We start from the raw sequence: 22,385 nt of genomic DNA, 5'->3' as shown, positions 1-22,385 counted from the left end.
ATTTCCTGTTAATAGTTAGAACTGCAGCATCTGTTTTTGATTTTTAATCCATCTACTTCTATGTAAACAAACATATTTTGTAATAGCTTTCTCCCTACTAAAGAACTGTAATTGATAACAATCCTTGTACAGCTCTAATCTCAGCCATGTAACTAATCCCTGTTAAAACCAATTTAAAGAACAATTAACTATCAAGCCCTTCTTTCTACACTTTCAATGTTTCCAAATCCAAGTGAATTTTCTGTTTGAAATGATCTGACAACAGAACATGCACACTCAGTAATTGTCAAACAAGGATGATATTGCTCTCTGCATATCTAAATTATGGCCACTGAAACTAGAGTAATGAAAACTTCGGTGACATTATGCCTTTGCAACTCCTGTAAAAAAAAAAAAATGCTGTTAACTCTGGAAATAAGAGTCAATAATTTGTTAGGAAGGAAACCGCTATTTGGCTTTCTCCACTCACCCCGTCCACCTTTCCAAAACGTTGTCTTCTGAAACTTCACATTCATTTTCTTAATGTTTTTAACCTAGTGTCTGTGAAATTTTTATTGCTCCCTAGCTGATGACATCTGATCTGAATGTAACCACACACCTCTTTGCTCAGCGGCATTTGTCACAAACCATTATAAATTATCATGCTGATAGTTTGCATTGCTGGGAAACCGGAAAAGTTCCATAAATTCAAAGCACTGTGAATCAGTGGCATTCTTGTTTATTATCCAGATATAAAGTTTTACAAGATTCAGGATAACTACATGTACGCAGTAGGACATTAGCACAAACAAATGGTAGAGTATGTAGTTTCACCCTGAAAGCATTTTAAACTGTCAAGAAATGTGGAAGGGGAAGGGAGGTAATAAGCTCATGTTTTATATTTTCCTCCATTCATTTTTAACTATATTCTGTTCACCAACATAGACTATTAATAATAAATATGTTTGCAATTACATACAGTAATCACTAGGCACATCACATTCATCTGCTGCAAAAAGATCCCAAATTTTGGACTCGTTCCACTTAAAAGCAGACATGTAATTCCATCTATTGTTCAAAGCGGTACAGAATTACATTATCATTTTTTAAAAAAATCTTGATTATAATATGTTACACTTAGGATTTTTAGGCTTTGAGTATGTTGTTCCACACACTCTATTGATTACAGAGTATTTCTTGGGTTATTCTGTCCTCGTTTTTAATAGTATGCTTAATTAATTACGATTATAGCTTTGTTCCTACAAATGATGAAAGATGACCCCCTTGCTCAAAGAAACTTTCAGCATGAGAATTATATGATGCATAATATCATGAGGTCATTGAACTCATCCTCCCTGTGGAATATATTCAATAGTTAAGGAAATAAATGGATTTCTCATAGTAACATTTATTAATCCTGAAATGTAACTACATCTAAAATAGTAAACAAGGCGCTCGTGATCATATGTGACATAGTAATTATAAAATATCGGGGCAATTTTTATTCACTACCTTCACCTCATGACATTTGTTTTTAGGTTGGAATAGTTCTGGTGGTCTAATGGTTCATTCCCATACATGCCTATTCAGAAATAAGTGTTGTGGAGTTGAATGGAACTCATTCCCAGGTAAGTGAGAATTGATGTGTAACCTAGTAGGACTTAAGACCTTTGTCTTAAGTAAGGAGAAACTAAAGCCTCTTTTCCTAGCAAAAAAACTGCATTCAAAACTTGTAATACTTTCCTCCATAGATCTTTACATGGAACTCAATGCTGTGAGATGAACCTCAGACCAATGTTTGCCTCAAAACGTTAATGCAGGAGCACAGAAAGACATCCGTAAGGGAGAAAGCCCTTAATTATGCTTATTTATTTATGAACAGATTGTCATCAATGCCTCATGCCTCTGCAAGCTGGATCAAACCCCTGCTTTTAGCTGAACCAATTGTTTGCTTGCCCAACATATAACATCAGGTGCAGGGCAGGGGTCATAGTTTGCCCAAAATGGCCTCACAACCCAACTGGGGAGACCTGGGAGACCTAATGAGGCCTCCAAACCAGAGGTTTTTCCTGTGAATTTGTATACATTTTGCCAGTAGCCATGTGTGAGAGATGTAGTAGTGCCTTCCTGGAGGCGGCACTGCAATTGTAGGAACAGTGATGCTCCCCCATATTTTTATATTTTTTTGCAAAGGTAATCTGTAGATCTACTCTTGCAATCTCATCAGAAGCAGTGTGTATCCATATCAACTGCCACCACTAAGGGCTTTCATACAGTGTCCTTATAACTCTTCCGTAGAGGTAAAACATGAATGGCAGAGGCAATTGAATCCCAACAATACAACATTAATTTCCTCCAATACATTTGTATTTCTGTCAGATTTCCTCTCTCAGAAGTATTAACTTGTTACCACTTTCTCCCTGCAGATAAATATTCATTTACAGCACTGCACTTTAAAAAAACCAAAACAGTGATTGAATGGACTGAACTATTACACACTTGCAGCTGTGACAATAAACTGAAAATCTAGAGTTAGGAAATAAAAGTTTGCTTAACACTAAAAATCCCATGACAGACTGATTGGTACATTAATCTCTTGCCTTACCCAAGATTTGGTGAAAGGAATATGAATTTCTCAAGAGAGTAAGGGACTTTGAGACCTAATACAGGTTCAAAAGTTTCCTATGAAGAAATAACTTTTCCTGTAAATATGGTCCTAAAGGGTTTGACACAAATCTCCTCACTCAGAGTTAATGGTCATAGTGTGGAAGTCAAAGATCTGAATTTAAAAGAGAGCACAAATAACACAGGAAGCATTTAAGTCATTCAACAAAAGGTCAATTTAAACTGTTCTGTCTAGCTAGACTCTGCCCATAAAATTACCCCCATCCTTGCCTGACAACGAAACTGCCCAATTAGAGAGGGAAAGATACATTAATTAGACGGGTTTCAGAGACTTGGATTGAAAGGCACAAATACTCTGCTGAGAGGAAGAAACATACTCTGCCCAGAGGCATAATTCACCTATGACAAGTTATAGAGGTTTTAGGTATATCAGCTCTACACAGACTGACCTAATGGTTGCAATATAATACACCACCCCCACTGCATTTATTATCATGCTATATTAGCATGTAAGTTATCTCTGAACAAGCATTTCGCAAGCACTAAAAGATTAAAATATCTCCCATTTTCTTCTCTGAACTCCAGAAGAGAAAAATATTCAGATGCAAACACCTCTAAGAGTCTGTTCATACAATCAGTTCCATCGTATCTTCACAAACACAACATCTAAAAAAAATATGATATGAATTTCAGAATGGGTGGCAGGAGTTTGGGTTCAGAATATGAACCCCTCCAGTTGGGAAAACTGACACATAATGATGAGGTCTGCCTCATTATGAGGTTTACTACCCCACCACCCAGCCCTCCCTTTCATTTCCTCCCGACTCAGAATTGAAGAAAATTTTTCTTGTGAAGGTATAGGGAGACAAGCGTAGGGAGACAATGAAACCTTGTAGGTGTCTCCTTAACTGACCTGGACTTTCCCAAACATGCTTAGCAGCAACACTTCTTAGTAGAGTGGATGGGACTTGGCAGTTTTCTGTGCCTCCCAATTAAATGAACAGGTTGAGAGGCATAGCAAACATACTACATGCCCTATTATGTTAACAAGATCTGCTCTGTCTCCAACAAGCCCATCTTGGTATCAGTTCTTTCTACAACACAAGGACACATTTTGATTGAGAGCTAGGAACTGGCAGGGACAGCTAGAGCGATCCTCTTCATGCTTCTTTCTTCCAAGGCCTTGGATTGTTTGCTCATCATTTTGCTCACTATTCATTTATTTCTGTTTCTAATCCACCCTACCTAGCAATGGTTAAACTGGTTTCTAGTCATCTAGTCATCCAAACCCGTTTTTAAAAGATCAACAAGCTACTGCTCCAATATGAAGGAGGAGTTGTTGCATGCAGAGGATGGTGACACTTTTTTGGCACCGTTTGTTAATGTGTCCTTGGTTTTAACATCTCTGTGGCATGTAATTAGTTCCCTCTGCTTATATGGAAATAAAAATGAACTGAAAGCAATGATGAAATGTAATAATATTATTAAATAGTTACAATGATCCTGTTCTAATTTTTTTTTATTATCTCAAAACACCAGCTTGAAGAAATTGCTATTGGTTTCTCTCTAAGGGAAAGCTGTTGTCCAGCTGGAAAACAGCCTCTAAGGACAACTCTTTAGGCACCCTCACATTCATATTTGATGCAAGAGGTTCTCTGTGGGGTTGTAGCAATCATTAAAGAAAATAGGGTAAGAGTGAAGCCTTGAAATAAGCATGGTCCAAGCAGTTTCTCAAAGACAGGGTTTCTGGAATTCTTCCAGAAAGAATCTCATAGCCACTTGGGGTTTACCTGTGGCATCCAGAGTTGTTCATCCAAGCTCTAAAAGAGGGCAGGGCAATATCTTGCCTTCCAAATGCTGGAATCCAATACCCTTCAGCCCCAGTCAGCATGGCCAATGGGTAGGGATGATGGGAGTTGTAGTCCAACAATATCTGGAGAGCTACAAGTCCCCTGTTACTTCTGTAAGGCTGTGAATAGAGAATAGCCTTTCCCCCCGCCGTGAGTAAGCCAGTGTGGCTAAGTAGCAAGTTTATACAAGCTCATATTCTGACACAAAGTCACTGAAAGGCCTTGTAAAAGTCATTACTTTTCATTCCCACCTGTAAACTGGGACTATAATCTGAATATGTCGCAGAGTTGGTTTAAACATTACAAAGGTTCGGCTGAAGGATTCACAGCTTGAGATGGTTCAGTCCTCCTCACATGAGGAGCTTCAAAATACTTCCACTGAAAGTTGTGTTCTACATTAGAACTTATTACCTCAGAGAGCTCTACTTATAGGCCTAGGTGCAGGGAACCCACTGCTGGCAGGACCCAAAGCACGGAAAGATACAATAAACACACAGGACAAACATATTGGGTTCAAACAGGCCACAACTTTATTGGTAACAAATGCAAGTAGACTTTGGCATGGGCATTGGGTATGTACCCTGAATCATCCATCCCAGCTGCTGGTTGATCATTTTGCAAGGTTGATCCTAGGTTAAGAATCCCCCTATAATGTACATCAAATAGGGACGATCCCTCCAGGACAGTCATTGGGTGTGTGGATGTGTGCTATGTCCCATCACACACTGTCTGGGCATCCGGACTGCATCTTCCCCTGGACCCCTTTAACAGGGTACCCTCAATTTCCTGAAGTAGGGGTGAGGTGGGCTCTCAACTCCCGTGCCTCCCTAGACTAACTCCCATGCCCCCCTAGACTAAGGATCCAACCCAACAAGTTGTGACACCAGATGGGCCCAATTTATCTGCAGGCAAATTCTTCCCTGGCCCCAAATACAACAACTGAATATTTCCATAGCAAGGTCTTATGCAGGACCTGAACCTGCCCGCTCACCTTCAGGCAGGACCATGTGCTACATAGGGTGAGAGGGTGGAGAATCCAGCTCCGACTGAGCTGACTGATGAGCCTGGGTGAGGCTTCTTTATACATCCAGTGAGCAGAGCTGAGTAAAGACTAGGGACTGAAGTCTTCATTCAGCTCCACCACACAAAACACATGCCCTTGCTTGCCTGTGATAGGTCCGTTAAAATGCAGGCCCCCAGCAACCTGTGCAAACAGAGGAAGGAGTGTTGTCCCACAATGATCATGCAGGGCCATAAGATCGTCCTCAGCTCAGACTGCATTCATGCCAGGCCGCAGTCAACACTCACCATCAGACAACAGTAAGCGGTCCATCTCACAATATATTTTGACACAAAGGCATGAACTTAATGTGCAGCCACTTTTATGCTTATGAAAACGGAGTTCTGTGAAAAGCCTGCACCATTATAATCAGAATTAATCATGGTAAAGCACTTTATCAGGGATTGGGGTGTTGCTGGACTACAGTTCCCATCATGCCTGATTATCAACCACACTAAGGGGTTGGAGTGGGTTGAAGTGTCTTAGCAATATCTGGAGGGCCACAGGTTCCTCATTTCTGTTCTACACAATACCTAGCAGTCTAACATCCATACATTTTCTTCACACTGCCTCACCATCTCAAAATGAAAAACAACTTCTGTTAATATTAGTTAAGAAAACTGATGATTTCCCCTCGATGCCACACACGTGCTATCCCCAATTATGGCACTAGCACAGCAAAACAAAGCATGTATAGTTGTCGGGCTCTTAAAATACATTATAATGCCCCATGAATGTACAGCCTCTCCCATCAAACAATACTGAGTGAACTGAAACTTGCAAAATTCTAAATAACCACACGTCTTTTGCCTTAAGCATCAATACATTTCCAAGCAACTTCAGAACATTTAAAGCAGTGGCACAATCATGAATGCAGAGGCGAATGCTTATTTCTCCCCTACTGTTCCTGCATAGGCGTTCCACAACCTCCAAGTCACTGAGCGGCTTAGGGAAAAGTTTCAGAGGAAATAACTGCTAATGGATCCATGTTTCCAACAAAAACGACACAGCGGGATTACAAGATTATATCTAAAACAATCTTATATAGTGCCTGACATGCAGTAAGCACTTGCTTTAATATCTTTACCACAAACATATGATCTGGTATGGATTCAAACCTCAGAGGGATTCATTTTATGCGCAGAGTTTTGCACTCATCAGCTGTTTCATCTCCCTTCCCCACCCCCAACAAGAAACTGTGGAGCTTTTTGTCCAGTAGATGGTGCTATGGCTCCCTTCACAGACCATCTCACTTACTTGCACTCTCTGTCCTCCAAATCAAAGTGAGGGTTGAAGTTGATCATAATTCTCTGGTATGGTTGAGGAGCTTGAATCAGCCACTCGCATTTTTGGCTTGGATGATAAGTGTTTGGATAGCCAGGAGAGGTGAGATACCCAGGCTCCACAATTCTTATATTTTCACTACATTTATCTGCAATTAAGAAAACACATTTCATGTTCAGGTCAATCAAACAAAACATCTATATTTCCTGCAATAGTTCAAGCCCTGGTTGAAGAACATTTTTTTCTGGTTTATGATTTAAAGAAAGCTGCTTTCTGCAGTTATTAGCTCTGGTTTTGTATCACCACCCTGCAAAAGACAGAACAGGGGAGGTGTTTTGTTTGTTTTTTTACAAAACTTCTTAATACAGACAGAGGTCTTTGTGATTATAACAGCTTTCACACCTAATAATTAATAAGTAATGAATGGTTAATTCTTAATTATTATTGGAAACTATAGTGTCATTAAGTAATAGGTTTTAATTGAGAGTGATTCAGAGAGCAATGTTATCTGATTCTTTTACTTAGCATTCTGATAATAAGCCTGCTCTATGTCATTTGACAACAGAACCCCTTCCTGTTTACAACAACCCCCTTTTGGTTTTATCAGATCCTAAATCTAAGCAATTGGAAGCTATCTGTGATCTTCAAGTCCAGACTACCAAAGAACAAAGTAGAATTTGTTGAAGCAGCAATGATTCAGTTGACTCCTTTAAGGAAGCCCCCCCCCCCTGCTTGGAGACCAGATAAGAGCAGTGTAACAGAAAGCAAGGAAAAACAAAACGAAGTTTATTTCTAATTACAAAACTGTTAAGTTCCCCAGCCCTCTAAGTGCAAATAGCCGTATCTTGAGCAAAATCTGGTTGCTCCTCTCCAAAGCCATGCTAGGGTTCTTTACAAATAAATATTGAAAGATGAAACAGAGGCAATGTAATCTAACCTCCAAGGCCACTTGTTCCATTGTTCTGTGCAGGTTTGCACTGGCACTTTGAAACTTTACTGAAATATTTTCTACTAACATCAGATAATCAGACAAGCATTAACAAATGACACACTGGCAGCCCATTTTCACAGTAATGACTTATGAAACTTCTGTATCTAATAAAATTCTTGTGAACTGGAAATGGCATTCCTTGTACTCGGCACGAAGTTACAAATGTGCAGAATTTTATTATAGATAACCAGGTCAAATGGAAATGAAAGATAAAGTGCACATCAAAAATGCATAAACTACAGCCGTTATAAGAAACATTTGCTATAAATTAGGAGGGAATGAGATGTATGCTGTGGGTTTTTGTTGTTGTTGAGCGAATTGCTATTTCAGAGTTGGTTATGAGCTACTATTTATTTCTGCCTTGACAGTTTGTATCGCGTGTCTCATTTCCGAGAACAAAAGATGTTGCAACAATGAGTTCAAAATCCACAGCCAATGATATTTATCTGGAAGCCTCCTGCATGTGGTTTCAGAGACAATCTTGCATGATTTGCCGCGTGCAAGCTGACTTGGAAAATGATCCCGCCTCATTAAGTCCACTCTAGCTCTATGCAAACAACATGGCAGAATCTGGCATCTGTTAAACGAGTGAAATAAACCAGCGCTGCTGCAAGTCACTTGACAAGAGTCACTCTAGGAGACATTTAGGTGGGCTCACTACCAACAGCACTTTAATCGGTAACTCCTGGGAAAGTGATAGTATAATAAGATAATGTGGGGAGCTGCTAGACTCCCTGGCTCTGTGCAATCTCTCGCACACTTGATTAAGAGGAGCAGTTTCTAACGACTCTGGACCAGTCTACCTACATAAGGTTAATGAATTAATTTAGCAGACACAAGTCCTGGACAGAGGTAGATGTGGCATCCACGAGTCTGCTAAGCTACAGATGAGATGGATGGTCATGGTGACTCTACAGGGCTATTACATTATGCCTATAACTGCTCAGACTTAATGACAGCTTCATAGTTCCTTCCCCTCAGATCTTCCTATGGTTGGCTCAGCACTTAAGAGAATGATATTGCTCGTAATAGCAAAAAGGCACACTATACATCTCACTCCACTTTATGCCTCCAGTTCATCCCTGCTTATTTACTCATCTCCATTAATTCAACACTGCCTGCAAATCGATGCAGAAATGCAGTGCGATCCTGTTATCTTTGCAAGGTTGAAAGATTAGGTCTAGTTAGGTACACTCTTCAAAAAGATTAGGCCAAACAGGATCTCAGGCATGATTCTCAGGGACTGTCATGCTAATACTTCTTTAAATACTTTTTTCTTCCCTTCTCCTGGTCATGAAGGAGCAGAGGAAGAACTTGTTTCTTGCTAAATTAGCCAACCTCTTCAAAATATATTGAGAAAAGACTGATTTCCACCATAAGGTGTGATTTACATCCTCCAGTAAAAGAATACTCCTATTGTGGTCCCTTATTAAAAGAATATACCATTCTAAGTGGCGAATGTTACCTTCTTTTAATTGCTTTGACTGAAAACCTAGTCAGATTAAAAATAAATATTTAGTAATTAGTTAATAATAATTGCTCAGAAATTGGTCTGGGAAGGAAAAACTCCTAATAACTCCCCCCCCCCCATGTGTGCAAGTAAGATGTCAACCATTACAGGCAGAACATCCTTAAAAACTGCATAGATTAGGGAGCTAGTATGGGTGTCATTTCATTGCTGAATGAAGGAAGCCTCCATCAATTTGAAGCAGCTCTTAAATGCTCCCTCAAAACCAGATGTGAAGTCTGTGCCATAGGATTTCTCTTATAACTGTTGTGTATGAACGGTACCTTAGGTTGCTTAGCTTGAGACAATAAGTGCCCTGTGAACCCTAATTCATAATCTAGATGGATGAGGAGGATGAGGATTTGGAAATAGGTACCTGTGGGGACTCATAGCTACAAAAGATAATCAGATATATGACCCTAAACTTTCACTTTCCCCCTGTCTCTCAATAAAAACCCTGCCTTTTAAGTATTCACTGTCTGTCAGGTTTTAAAGTGGAATCTTGTGCAATTGCCAAAGGATGGAGCATTAAAGTAATTGGCTATTCTGATTCTTGTGAATGAGACAAGCCCTGCATTAGGTAGCATTCAGGATGGGTAGCCAAACAAAGATTGTGTGAAACTCAAGGTAAATACCCAGTGTTTTGTGTTCAGCTTCCTTTTATCCATTATATTAGTTAGTTTCACAGTTGGCTTTATAGATCAGGAGCTCAGGTAAGGGGCCCTCTGCTTGCAGCTACCTGGCTTCACTTGAAAGAGATTCCGTGTCAGTCACTTACCACTCTTCAAAGCCCTGCCAAGGGTAATGGTGAGGGCAACACAGTGCAGAAAGAGTCCCCAATCCATCTTCCTTTCTCAGTATAGAAAGATTGAAGAAAGAGAATAAAATATCCGGTCTCTTCAGCGCACAATTCCTCTTAGATCTTAAATCCTCCAGTAGGGCCGGTGCAAAAAGATCAGAAAGCTGGCTCAGTCGGCGCAGCAGCGCGGGCGGCAGCAGCAAGAGTCCCGTTAGTACAAGAGACGCTTCTCTGTTTGTTGTGTATCTCCTCAAGTCTCCTGCATCCTGTCATTTAGCTCCGGCTTCCTCTGGCTCGCCCCACACTTGTTCCCTTTCCAGGCGTCACTGCCTTTGCCATTTCCAAACAGACTTTATTTGTTTTTTATTTTAAAAGCACCGGTGGAAAAACTAGCAAGGAAGTCCCAAGAGTGAGAAGGGGAAGGGAGTTGGGGAAGTAGCAACACCCCTTGCAGCTCTCCGTCTTCTCCAAGTGGTTGCAAAACTCTCCAAGGGTTCGCCGGGATGAGATGAGCGCCTGTCTGTTACGCGGAGGAAGAAGGGAAAGCAGCGGTGAGGACGGAGGCGACTTTTTGTGGCCAGCTTCAGCCCTCTCCCTCCCCGCCCTCCTGCCCTCTTCACCCCGGGATAGCGCGCCCGTCACAGGAGGAGGGGCGCAGGCGTCTTCCTCGCCAGCGATCCCTTACTGGAAGGGAGATCCGCTCGCCAGGAGGAGAGACCCGAGAGGTGCGCGCTGCCTGCTCCTCCCAGCGCTCGCTCGAGGGCTACTGACCTGGCCACTTGGCAGCCCCAAGGCACCCTACGCGATGGGACGCCGCCGCAATCCAGACCACTGGTGGCGGTGGAAGGAGAGGAAGGCAGCAGAAGTGCCAAGCGGTCAGGCGGCTCCTTCCCGCAGCCTGAGGAGAAGCGCAACTCAGTGGCAATAAGAGCCGAGGCGCCGCCGTCTCCAAAGCCCAAAGTCCCCGCCCTCTCTCTCCCCCACCTCTCTCAGCCCCCTCCCCAAAGGAAGGATCAACAAACAAACAGAAGGAGCCCGAGAGCCCTGAAATTCACCCGGGGAGGTGGCTGGTTGGGTGGGTGGGAAGCGGAGATGAAAGGGGGGAGTGGTTGGGGAAGGGATGGGAGGGACGCGGACCGACGGACTGACAGTCGGAGGAGGAGGAGGAGGGCAGAAGCGTGCCGGCAAGGAGAGGAGCCGCCTCGCCTTCTCCGCGCTCTGTAGGCTCCACAAGGGGTGGGTGGGTAGGTGGGTGAAGAGGCGGGGGAGGGGAGGGGGCGTCTCCGCGCGCCAGGTAAAGCGGGCAAAGCCTGACGCGCCCGCGGCCACAGCTGGTCGCCGAAGGAAAACTACCCACCGACAGACCGCTGCCCACCCGCCCGCTGCTGCCCTCAGCGCCCTCTCCTCCGGACCCAAACACCCCGAACGTGGCCAGCCGGCGTTATTCTCTCCCCTCCACTAGAATATGCTAATTCCACGCCTTCCTGCAGATACCGAACCGGATTGATAGTCCATTTAGCGCGGCTCTCAGGCAGCCAGTGTCACCTGAAGATGCCTTATACATGCCCGCCTCAGCTGCAGCCTCGCTGCCATCAGCGGACACTTGGGAGCGTGATTATCACGTCGCGGCCGCCTTTAAGAGTAGGCGCTCGCTCGCTCTCCCCTCTTTGCTCGTCCTCCATCATCCTTACCCCCCCCCATCAGTGGTGCCCACCGGCGCAGCCCGGTGGTTATGCTCCCCCTCCCGCCGCCGCCTGCTGCCCTGTCTGCAAGGCGCGCGCACTCACGCACCCCTGCAGGGAAGCGCCTCGCCTCTACTTGGGGGGATTAAAAGCTCCGTGTTCTCTCTCCTGCTCCCTGTTGCGCATTGTCCTCTCGCCTCGCGTCTCTCCCTTCCACCCCCGTGCAAAAGCGCCGTGTACTGGCTGCACGCTTTCAAGACGCTTCAGCAACGCGCGCCCGCGGACTGGGCACTGGCCACCTGCTGCGCGCCCCATCTCGGCAGGGCGCCCCATCCATTGCATTCCCCACGCTTTCCACTCCGCTCTCCCCTGAGCGCCGTCTCCCTGCCTGCGCGCGCTCTGACCATCCTCCTTCACCACCCGCCGGCAACTGGCAGAAGCCCAGATGTGTTTGCCTACATCTGTCCAGCAGCGCCCTTGCACGGAGCTTGTCCTCCCTCGGCGCGTGTTTTCTGGTTTATGCACCTTGCTCCAGCTCCATTTTTCTCCCCCCATTACTGTCTCCTGACTGACGGTGCCGGTGTGGGGCGTATCTTTCGACCCACCACAAACCCACCTCCCTCCCCCGCTTGCCTAGTCACGACACTTTCTCCGCTCGCCCTCCTGCCACCGGCTTCCCGCCGCCTCCGCCGCCTCCTGATCATTAGCGCCCTCGCTGGCAATGGAGGTGGCGGGCGGGCGCGTGAGTGGGTTTGTGTCAGCACAAATGGCAAGCCCAGGCGCAAGGCGAGGCTCCCCCCGGGGCGACACCGCCGATACACAAGCGCGCACGCACCCCCGGAGGACGCGGGCTGTCTCTTCAGAGAGAAATGTCACACTTTCACCTCAGCACGCACACTTGAATGAGGGAGATCTCCGGGGCTGCTGCCGCGAGATACGAGGGAGAAAAGTTCTGTATTGGAGAGAAAAAGGAAGCCTGGGCGGTTCTGCACAGCGGGCGGGAAAAGGCAAGCTGCCAGCCTGCTCCCTTCCTGGGGCCTGCAAGCCGGGAGGCGCTCTGAGAAGAAAAGCGGAGGAGGGCGAGGGTGTGTCCGTTTCCCGCCTTCTCTTTGGTCTCCGAAGAGAGCAGGCGGGGACGTTGATGGGCGCCCACGGGGAGAAGTGCGCCCCAAAACGCGGGAAAGTACGAAAATCGAGACTCTTAAGAATTGCTGACTGCCAGATCTCTTGGTGTGTGGGTGTGTGGTGCGCAGTCTTTTTTCTTGGCCCGGCCGAGCAGCGAATTCCCATTCCATACAGGAAAGTGGATCATTTTTATTTTCTCAGAGCTGAGGTGAAGGAAGTGGCGGTCGATCGCGAAGCAGAAATCATCAGCCGCAACCCAAACTCGAACTATCTTTGCTCCCAGGGCGGCTCCAGAGCTCCTTCCCGCCCCCGACAAAGGTGTTTTCTCGTCAGGACACAGCAAGACACAAATTTCTGCACGGGGAAGGCCTTCAGAGGAAAACTCGTCGAGCCACATGAAACAATATAAATTATTTGAATGCCTTTACTTCTCCTAAAAAGACACAACCAGCATCTTTTGCAGATAACTGCTACTTCTGTCCTATAGGGGCACTTGGATATGTGTACATTTTATTGCCCTGAGCCATTGTGGATACTTTCAAGAAAGGCAGAGTTCTTTTTAGGTGTCTACAGTTAAGAGTATTTGTGTGATTTAGTACTGTAAACCACTGTGAGCACTTTTCAAAGCAAGAATGGCAGAAGATTTAAAAAAAATAACAACCGGCAAAATCTACTGTGAGATTTCACAGGCAAGGATGCTTCTATCATAGCACCTTCAGCTCTCTGGGAAAAAAAGAAAGGAGTGGGGGGGGGGGGAGAGTTCTCCATCTCCAACAGTGTGTGACAATGAATATGGAACAAGGCGACAGTTTCTCAGTGAAGTTTGGAATAAGATTGTAGATATATATGGAATGAGGGGGAACTGTATTAACATAGGTCACCAAAAAGCATACCAAAAAGCATACTTTCTCTGCTAGGTGTTTCTATAGAAAAAGGTGAGAAAATGACTTAGATCTGAAACCTTGCTCAGTTTCCAAGACCTGCCAGAGCATAAATTACTGTCCACACACAAGAGACTGTTACTGTGTTTGAAATAATTTTCAAACGGTTGTAACAGTTGGCAGGCACAAGGCAGTGTAACTACAAACATTTTGCATTTGTGCTTAGGAATCATATGCTTAGGAATCTTTCTCCCTCCCTCTCTATAGTCTTAAGACCACCAAAAATCAGTAACACTCTACACTTAGATCTGTTCCTTTGCCTTTTTGAGCAAATCTTGCCTGACTTTGGAGGCCAGCACCATGCCTCACTCCACTGCACATTTAGGTGATAAGCAAATATTTGCATGGTGATTGGAGCACCTGAATTCTAGGTGCAAGATCAAATATTCTCCTCATTGACATTTGTTCCATTACATCCTGAGCTGTCACAGTTTGATGCCATTATCTTGCCAGTCTCTTCAAATGGTATTATCAGGGATCACCAATGTTTTATTGTATATTTCTACAATTTGTATACTGCTTAATCATGCAGTCACATTGAAGCAGTGTACAGGAGACTTAATACAATAGAAATAAAAATGCATTTAAACTAAAATAAAAGTGGAATTAAAAAGCTTGCTGAAATTAAAAAAGGTCTTCAGTAGGTGCTGGAAGTTCAACGATGAGGGGGCCTATCTGACCTCAACTGGAAGAGAAGTCCATAAGGCTGGGCCCACAATCCTGAATGCATGGCTCCCAAAGACCCCAGGATCTCAGTGATAGGGCAGGAATATCAGGTGCTCCTGGAGGGTATTCTGGACCTGAGTTGTTAAGGGCTGTGTAAAAGGACCTTTAACATGGTCAGTTAGTGTATGGGCAGCCACTGTAAGCTTTTGAGCACTTGAGTTATGTGTTGGAGGTAGTCTGTTCCCATCAACAATCTAGCTGCAGTGTTTTACACTAGCAGAAGCCTCCAAACTAGGTCCAAGGGTAGCCTGACACTGGGCTTATCCACATTCACGTTTTGTCCTGGTCAGTGGCGAAACTGCATACTCTGCTACTGGGGGCAGAGAGCAGGCAGGGGCGTGGCTGGCGCCCCCCTGGCGGCATAGTATGTACCCCTGGGGGCGTGGCACGCCACCACGAGGGGGTGGTGCACATCCCAGGGGTGTGGTACGCCACCCGCGAGGGCATGCCGCACCGGCCGCAGGGTCGTGGTGTGTGTTCTGGGGGCGTGACACGCCGTGTGGGGGGGCATGGCACCTGGTGCATGGGAGTTGCATGGTGCATGTCTGCCCCCCCCCCCGCTGCGATGGCACCCTACCAGAATAGTGGTGCTGGGGGCGGTCCGCTCCCTCCGCATGCCCGTTCCTCCACCAGTGGTCCTGGTCTTTCCAGGTATGAGTCCATGTTTAAACGCTCTGTGTCCAGGTGGGTTTTTAAAATGTCTGCACCAGAACTTTCCCCGCAGAAACCCACTCAGAGCAAACATCAGTTCGGGGGTGCTGCTTATTGCTATTTGCTCAACTGAGCTTTTAAAACCAGAATTTTGCAGGGAAACCTCTGGAGGGAGAAAAAAAGAGGACACTCAGACACAGAGCTTTAATGTGTGGACCATACCTGGAAAGAGTGGAGGAAAGGTAAGTGTAGATAAGCCCGCAGAGCACATTGCAATGATCAGGTTCTGAGGTTACCAAAGCATGAATCACTGTGGCCAGACTATCCCTGTACAGGAACAATCATTGTTGGTGTTACAGCCATAGCTGGTAAAAGGCACTAAAGCTGCCTGAGCTACCAGGCACAAAGATGGATCCAGGAGCATCCCCAAAGTTCAAAGTTGTTAAAAGTCTGCCATCCTAAAGTCAGACAAGATGGTGGGCTCAGTCCCAGTCTTGTCATATTTCCTCAGCTTAGCCAGTCTCTGAGCCCATCATAGAAGTACTTACGCATTTACTGGATAGATTGTGATGCATATTTTATAGATAGTACATCAAACTCCTTCTGTATTTTTCTTAAGTGACGTTCAAATAAGTTGGCGATGGGTTAACACAGTGCTCTGAAGATTCAGATCCAGCTGTTAAGTGAACTCTATATAATACAAATCAATGAGATGAAGCTTTCTTCATAGTTGCTAGGCTGGCAATCTCTGCATCTTATTACTGAGAAAGCATATCCAAAGTTAAGACAGCATATTGCATATTTAAAGTAGGTTCTTAAAATATGTGTGCTAAACAGCACCAGAAGCTGATTTTAGGTATGGTTTCACTTACTGAGCAGACATCTGGAGAATAAATGTGCGGTATTAAAAAGTTATACCTATCATCTGAATATCATGGTTTTCTTCCACTTTTAGTTAGTTTGGTTCTTGTAGTCTCTCTGTGAGAATAAATGAATACTCAATCACAATATACAAAGCTACTTTAAACTAAAACCCATCTGGTTTTTGGCGATAGCTTTCTTCTTGGTTTGCAGTACTATCTTCTTGTATTTCCATATAGTTTTTGTGCTTTTTGTGCTTTGCTTATTCTACAAAATAGCTTTAACTATAAAGGCACTTCTGACTAATGATATGTCCACCATTTCAATCGCTTTGTTCAACGACTCCATAGAACTCATTCTAATTTTGTGTCTGGTGTAATGTTTTCTAAATGTACATTATGTCTAGAGGCGCTGCCACCTGTCCTTGTTTTGATGAGGCCAATGGCTCCAGCTGTGCAAACACCAGTCAGTAGCCACTGAGAGAGAGAGAGGGGGGGGGGTTCAGGTGTGTGGATGACTAATAGACTTTTTAATTCAAAGAATGCAAAGACAGAGTATACAAGGTAGGCAAAGGTGGTAATAGATTCCTAGAGTTCCAGAGCAGCTGACAATTGTACTGCCACCAGACTATTCAGTAAATGCTGCATTGATATCTTCATTCTTGTTGTAGGAAGCTGCCCCATTATCCACAGCCCTGATAGTGCTGGACACCAGCAGTGATGAAAGTATATTACACTTCCATTATGTATGTCATTGGGAATCCCATAATGCCATATCAGTAATCCAGGCTAGGTGATAAATGCAACTGAAAGATTTTACAACTACTCCACAAAATGTGTGAGAATTTTTGATACCCCATGCTTGCTTGTGTCTGCTTATTTGAAACATGGGACACAAGCCGGATGCCTTTGGAAGTCTCATTAATGTCACTCGTTTTGATGCCATCAGATATGTACCAGTGAGGCTCTAGAAGGAAGCTGGAACTCAAAGTGGTCCAAACTCAATATACGTACAAGGGAAGCTGATAGGTATTAAGCAATGCTTTGTGTTCATTCAACTCCTACCTTTGAATTCACTCAAATGTGGCACCCTTGAACCTTAGGATACTATGGCACCCGGTGCAGTTTATTCCTAAAGATATGTGGAAAGGGTTCTCTCTGTAATGACTCTCCCCCCCACCCCAGTTTATTAACTGTTGTTGTCTGTGTGCCTTTCTGCCTGACATTACCCAGACATTGAGTAATCTAGACCTGCCAGCTTGGTTCAAGGAAGGTGATATTTCAAACATGAGCAAACTGATGAAGATAAAGCTATATGCACTTCACTCTAAAGTTTAAACCTTAGGTTTCCAAACCAACCACAATCATTGAGCCAAGAACAAACCTTGGTTACCATTCATAGTTTGGAGAGAAACAAACCACAAGCCTAAATTCAGATGCAATGCTGTCTCGGCTGATGGCCTGTTTCCTGGCAATGTGACAGGAGCAGGGGATGAACAAAACACTTTCCATTTCAACCATGTGTGCCAGCACATCCTTTTACATATAAACTACAGTGGTACCTCGGGTTAAGAACTTAATTTGTTCCGGAGGTCTGTTCTTAACCTGAAACTGTTCTTAACCTGAAGCACCACTTTAGCTAATGGGGCCTCCTGCTGCCGCTGTGCCGCTGCTGCACAATTTCTGTTCTCATCCTGAAGCAAAGTTCTTAACCTGACGTACTATTTCTGGGTTAGCGGAGTCTGTAACTTGAAGCGTATGTAACCTGAAGTGAATGTAACCTGAGGTACCACTGTATAGTTTATCTTAAGCATGGTTTAAAAGTGATGTGTGAACCAGGTCATTGTGATGCTTGGTGACAGACTGACACCCAGTACTCCCAAATGGCAGACAATGAGCTAAATCTATTTTAAAGTTTTACCACTTTAGGCTACAGGTGGACACTCATATAACTGAATGCTTCATCAGGGAAAAAAAAATCATATAGAAAATTGACAAGTCAGGGAATGTATGGTGGGTCCCCCCCCCCCCAATATAAACTAATAAATAATACACTGATAGAGTATGTGCTGAGGTGCTTTCTTCCCTTTGCGTTAAAAATGGCAATTACTTAATTGAAGTGCACAGGTGTGACATATATTTCTCAGAAGGAAACTTACACAATTGCCGTTGGAACATATTTCCAGCATCTAGTAGTTTAGGGGACGACATGGGGAGCATTCCATTGAGAAGGCAGCAGCTTTGAGTGGAGGCTGGTGGGATGCAAACAATTGTCTTGCACTTAAGGAGAGAAAGCTAAAGAAAGTGAAAGCTATTTGCTTTCATATTAGTCACATTATGATAAAAAAGGTATAATTAGGCAAAATACACAATTAGTAGAATAATGTGCTGACTTCATTTTAGTCTCTACTGTATTATAAGTGCAATAAATAATATACCACTTCCACTCAGAACAGATGGCGGCATTAGTTAGGTATTGTTACTATGTACCCCAACTGCTTCTTAAAATACGGATTAGTGTCATGGCAGGTAGAACAGACAGTATGTATTAAAAAAAATCTTAGCAAAAAGCCCACATAAAAATATTGCTGCTGTGTGAAGGTTAATGTCCTGTTTTACCACTTTTTAAAACAACCGTATATGAGCACTTCCAAATTCTGGAAAGGAAAGTGGCACAAAGCATCAAAAGTGTTTATTTTTATCTTTTAAAATTGTACAAACAAGTACCATGGAGTGGAAGAGTCGTATTGTCACTAAGCATAACTGCTAATGAAAGGAAAAGCTCTTAAAATCCACTGGGTGTCTATGACATTTGTTGCAACTACTTTTCATCAGTAATGTGTTCAAGGTACAAAAGTGTGATTTGAGTGTTGTGAGGTGCAATATTCCTGAAACAGAAAAGCAGCCTTGGGTGACCACAGCTCTTGTGTGATGAATTTAGTGTGTCGAAAGAACTGTGCAGGCAGAAACTATGAGTAAAATACTGTATTCCACATAGCATTCACCAGTAGTGGCTAGTGGTACAGGCACAGCAATAAAGCCAACTTAATATTCCCTTTTCTGTGGCCAAATCATTCCACCTTCATGCCACCTGCCACTTCCCATTCTTGGTTACCAGCAGTGACTTCCATGTTGGGAAGCCAGATAAACAATCCCACCCTACCCTGCTATGTCCCACTAGTCACTATTAGCACTTGCCAAGCTGGTGCCTTCCAGATGTTTTGAACTAAAACTCCACCCTATGTTGGTTCAGGCTGATGTTAGTACAAAGCATCTGGCTGTAGTGCAAAACATGTTAAGATTTCTGAAGCCCATGAGAAATAGCAATTCCTAATTGGAGAAAGTTGTGAGGAACACCATGCAACATATGAAACAGCAAACGACAAGAGGAGTCCAGTGCTACTGCTTCCAGCTTTGTGAGAACAGTTCTATCCTACATCAAGACCAGCAGCCAGCTCAGCGACATTCAAGCACAGTCTGTTATAACAAAATAGAGAGAGGCACATGACTGGAAACTATGCAGATAAAAACATGAGAGCCAGAAGGAAGAGTTGAGTAGGCAGAACATATTTAACCTTGGCACATACCTACGCAATAAGGACATGTGTCTAGCTCATTCTACCTACCTATTATATTCATCTGTAACAGTATTTCTGTACCATCATATAAAAACTCAGGGCAATGAACAATGGTAAAACATCATCAAAAACAATACAAATAATCATTAAACTGATTAACAATAAAAGCAATTGCAAGAGGATGCCTGCTGGATCTCTGCTGGAAGTGTTCCTTAGCATGGGGTTACTAAATGCACAACTTCTAGTCGAAGCTAGTAGTGCCTCTGTAATAGGGAATCCCATGTAGATGAACACCCAATTTCCTCTATCATTCTGAGCATTGTCTGAGATTCTATAATATGCCACATCTAAGCCTAAGTATGTACAAATGAACCAAATGCACATTATTCCTTCATTTATCATACCTTGGTAGACTCAACCCAATGATTATTAAATGGCAAGGCTCAAGGAACTGATTAAAAGAATAATCAGATACTTCTCCTTAATACAGAGGTTGGGAATTGGATCCAATGAGCTGTCTGGATCCTTACCTTCCTGATCTCCCACCAGCCAAGGCTGAGCCGTGGGTGGGGCTGCCCACCTGTCAACTGCATGTCATGCTTCCCATTTTCCTTTGTCTGCTCGGTTTCATATCAGTTTGGGCAAAGGCACATCACTTTGCAAAAGCAAACAATCAGCGGATTGATGGCGCTTGCAAGGCCCAGTGCCTTTGTAAGTGTGGATGACCACGGTGGTGATTGCAGAAGTGCAGTGCTTTTCAGCCATAGCAGATTGGCAGTGTCTGCATACCCTGCCTTATCTGCCCCACACTATAGGGCAGGACAAAATGGCCTTGTGGGCCAAATGCAGAGGCCTGGTGAGCCTAACTAGTTTTGGGAGCCAAAGGTTGCCCACTGTTGCTTTAGTATACCACATCACTCAACTGTACCTCTTCCATACCCATCCCTGTAGTATGCGGCTTTGTTTATTTGGCTCCAGTGAAGTGGAATTTCTGTGCTGTTTTTGCTCCCTGATCATAGCACAACATGTTCTCGCTTGTGTAGGTTATCTGTGGGAGGCCCTACATTTTGGGCAGCTGGTTGGACGCGCTGGTCTTCTGTTCTCTTCCAACACTGCATTTCTATGAACAATACCTTATTTTATTTTATTTTTCAGCTCTGTGTTTAGTGATTTTGTTTTGGTTCAGGTCCATCTCTGGTTTTGTCTTTGTATTTACAGTGCTCTATTGAAGAATGTTTGTACTCTGATTATAAAGCTACTTCCTGGAAACTTTATAATTCATCCTTAAAATACTGCCCTAAGCTAAATCATGTAATATAAAACTTAAAACTGCAGATGAAAAAAAAAATTAAGCATTTTGCCATTTAAACAATGTGTTTCAGCAACTTTGAAGTTTACCCTTTTCATGAACTTCCATAAACTCAGAAAGAAATCATTTCAGAATGAAGTTTGGCAAGTGATTAATCATGACAAGGGGCTTATTTATTTGGTGCTATTTTGAAAGAAAAACACAATAAATTAAAACCAGCCAAGATATTCACTTGTAGCAGAAAGATATGCAGTGTGGTGTTATATCAAAGAAATCACAGCAATAGTATTGGTCCCAAACAATGATTATACATTGTGCCAATGTTCTGAACATAGGAAAGTGCTTGAAACCAAGTAAGGCCAATTGTCCATCTAGTCTGACTGGCATGTCTGCTCTGACTGGTTTTGGCTATCCAGGACCTTGGGCAGGGGTCTTTCTACCTAGAAAAGGCCAAATATTGAACCTAGGGAGTTCTGCATGCAGGGAGTGGTCCTCGACTTTGCTTCTAGTGCACTATTTTTAGCTGCACTGATAGAAGGCATAGTAGCAGCAGCAGCATAGTACAGGAGACAACAATCTGTAATGGAACCTGTAATGTATCCTCTAAAATACAACCACTTAGGGATTAATTCAGTCTTTTCCACTGGTTGTATCTTGGGCTGGGTTGAAAATGCCTTCCTTTCATGGGGCCATTTGTTTCCCACAAAAGTGCATTTTTGGAAACTTTTAGGCCAGTGGGGGCAACCATCTTTCCTTTTTAAAAAAACAAATAAATTGAAATATACTCGGAGTCGAGAGTGGATTTCATGCTCTTTATTCAGCTCATAGTAGTGAGGAGGAATGGAATTTCCTCCAGAATCTCTGCTTTATAAACATTATTTACACAATGGGCCCCACGTGATTGGCTAATTCTGGGATTCTCCTGTAGGCCAATCAGGTTACGGATTCACTTCTACCTGGAGCTGGATTGGGTGGCTCCTGTGGACCAATCACACTGCCGCATTCTGGAGCCTATTGTTCTAGGACCAATCAGACTGCTGCATTTTGGATCCTATTCAACTCAGTACATAACATAAATGAAAAGAATCCCTAGGAATGATAGAGCATCATTCCTATTGGGCCATTCACAATTAGGAATGTTACCAGGTTGCTTCTGCTTATTGTAGTAGCTCCATTGTTCATGCAAATTTCTAGGTTTTCATCATCCTGTGGTCACCTGTAAACTTGGCTACTCCACTGTTCACTTGATCCAGCCAACTGATGGGTTGTTTGGAACCATGGCAATTTTTAAAAAAATAGTCATCTGTTACCCTGTCTGGGTTTCTGTGTGGCAGCTTGTTCTGGAGAGCCACAAATACAGCAATCTATGAAGCACATGCGTTTGTTGGTGTCACACTTTCCTGAGTTGGGGCACCTGT

At 43.7% G+C, this 22,385-nt stretch overlaps 1 protein-coding gene and 1 long non-coding RNA gene across 7 annotated transcripts in view; one reads left to right on the top strand and one right to left on the bottom strand.

Annotated features, from left to right (window-relative positions):
- Nucleotides 1-10,629, bottom strand: part of NRP1 (neuropilin 1) — a 127,149-nt gene extending 116,520 nt beyond the window's left edge. Inside the window, exons 1-2 of one of the 3 annotated variants that reach the window (XM_080974029.1) lie at nucleotides 10,075-10,629; nucleotides 6,772-6,946 (exon numbers count right to left, since the gene is read on the bottom strand). In XM_080974029.1, coding sequence (XP_080830155.1) covers nucleotides 6,772-6,946; nucleotides 10,075-10,141 — 242 coding nt within the window. In that variant the 5' untranslated portion in view covers nucleotides 10,142-10,629. The remainder of the gene's footprint in view (nucleotides 1-6,771; nucleotides 6,947-10,074) is intronic. The other 2 variants (XM_080974028.1, XM_080974027.1) reach the window with 2 other exon arrangements.
- The window catches only part of LOC308459217, a 29,574-nt gene continuing 14,056 nt past the window's right edge, over nucleotides 6,868-22,385 (top strand). For 3 of the 4 annotated variants that reach the window (XR_013977910.1, XR_013977912.1, XR_013977913.1), the window contains exon 1: nucleotides 6,868-6,977. This is a non-coding gene — a long non-coding RNA (uncharacterized lncRNA). Of the gene's footprint in view, nucleotides 6,978-10,553; nucleotides 10,647-22,385 lie in introns of those variants that run through there. The other variant, XR_013977911.1, reaches the window with a different exon arrangement.

Source organism: Podarcis pityusensis (genome assembly GCF_964106645.2).
Source record: "Podarcis pityusensis genome assembly, chromosome: 12".
NCBI lineage: Eukaryota > Metazoa > Chordata > Lepidosauria > Squamata > Lacertidae > Podarcis > Podarcis pityusensis.
Note: the sequence above shows the minus strand (reverse complement) of the source record. Positions and strands in the feature narration are given on the sequence as shown.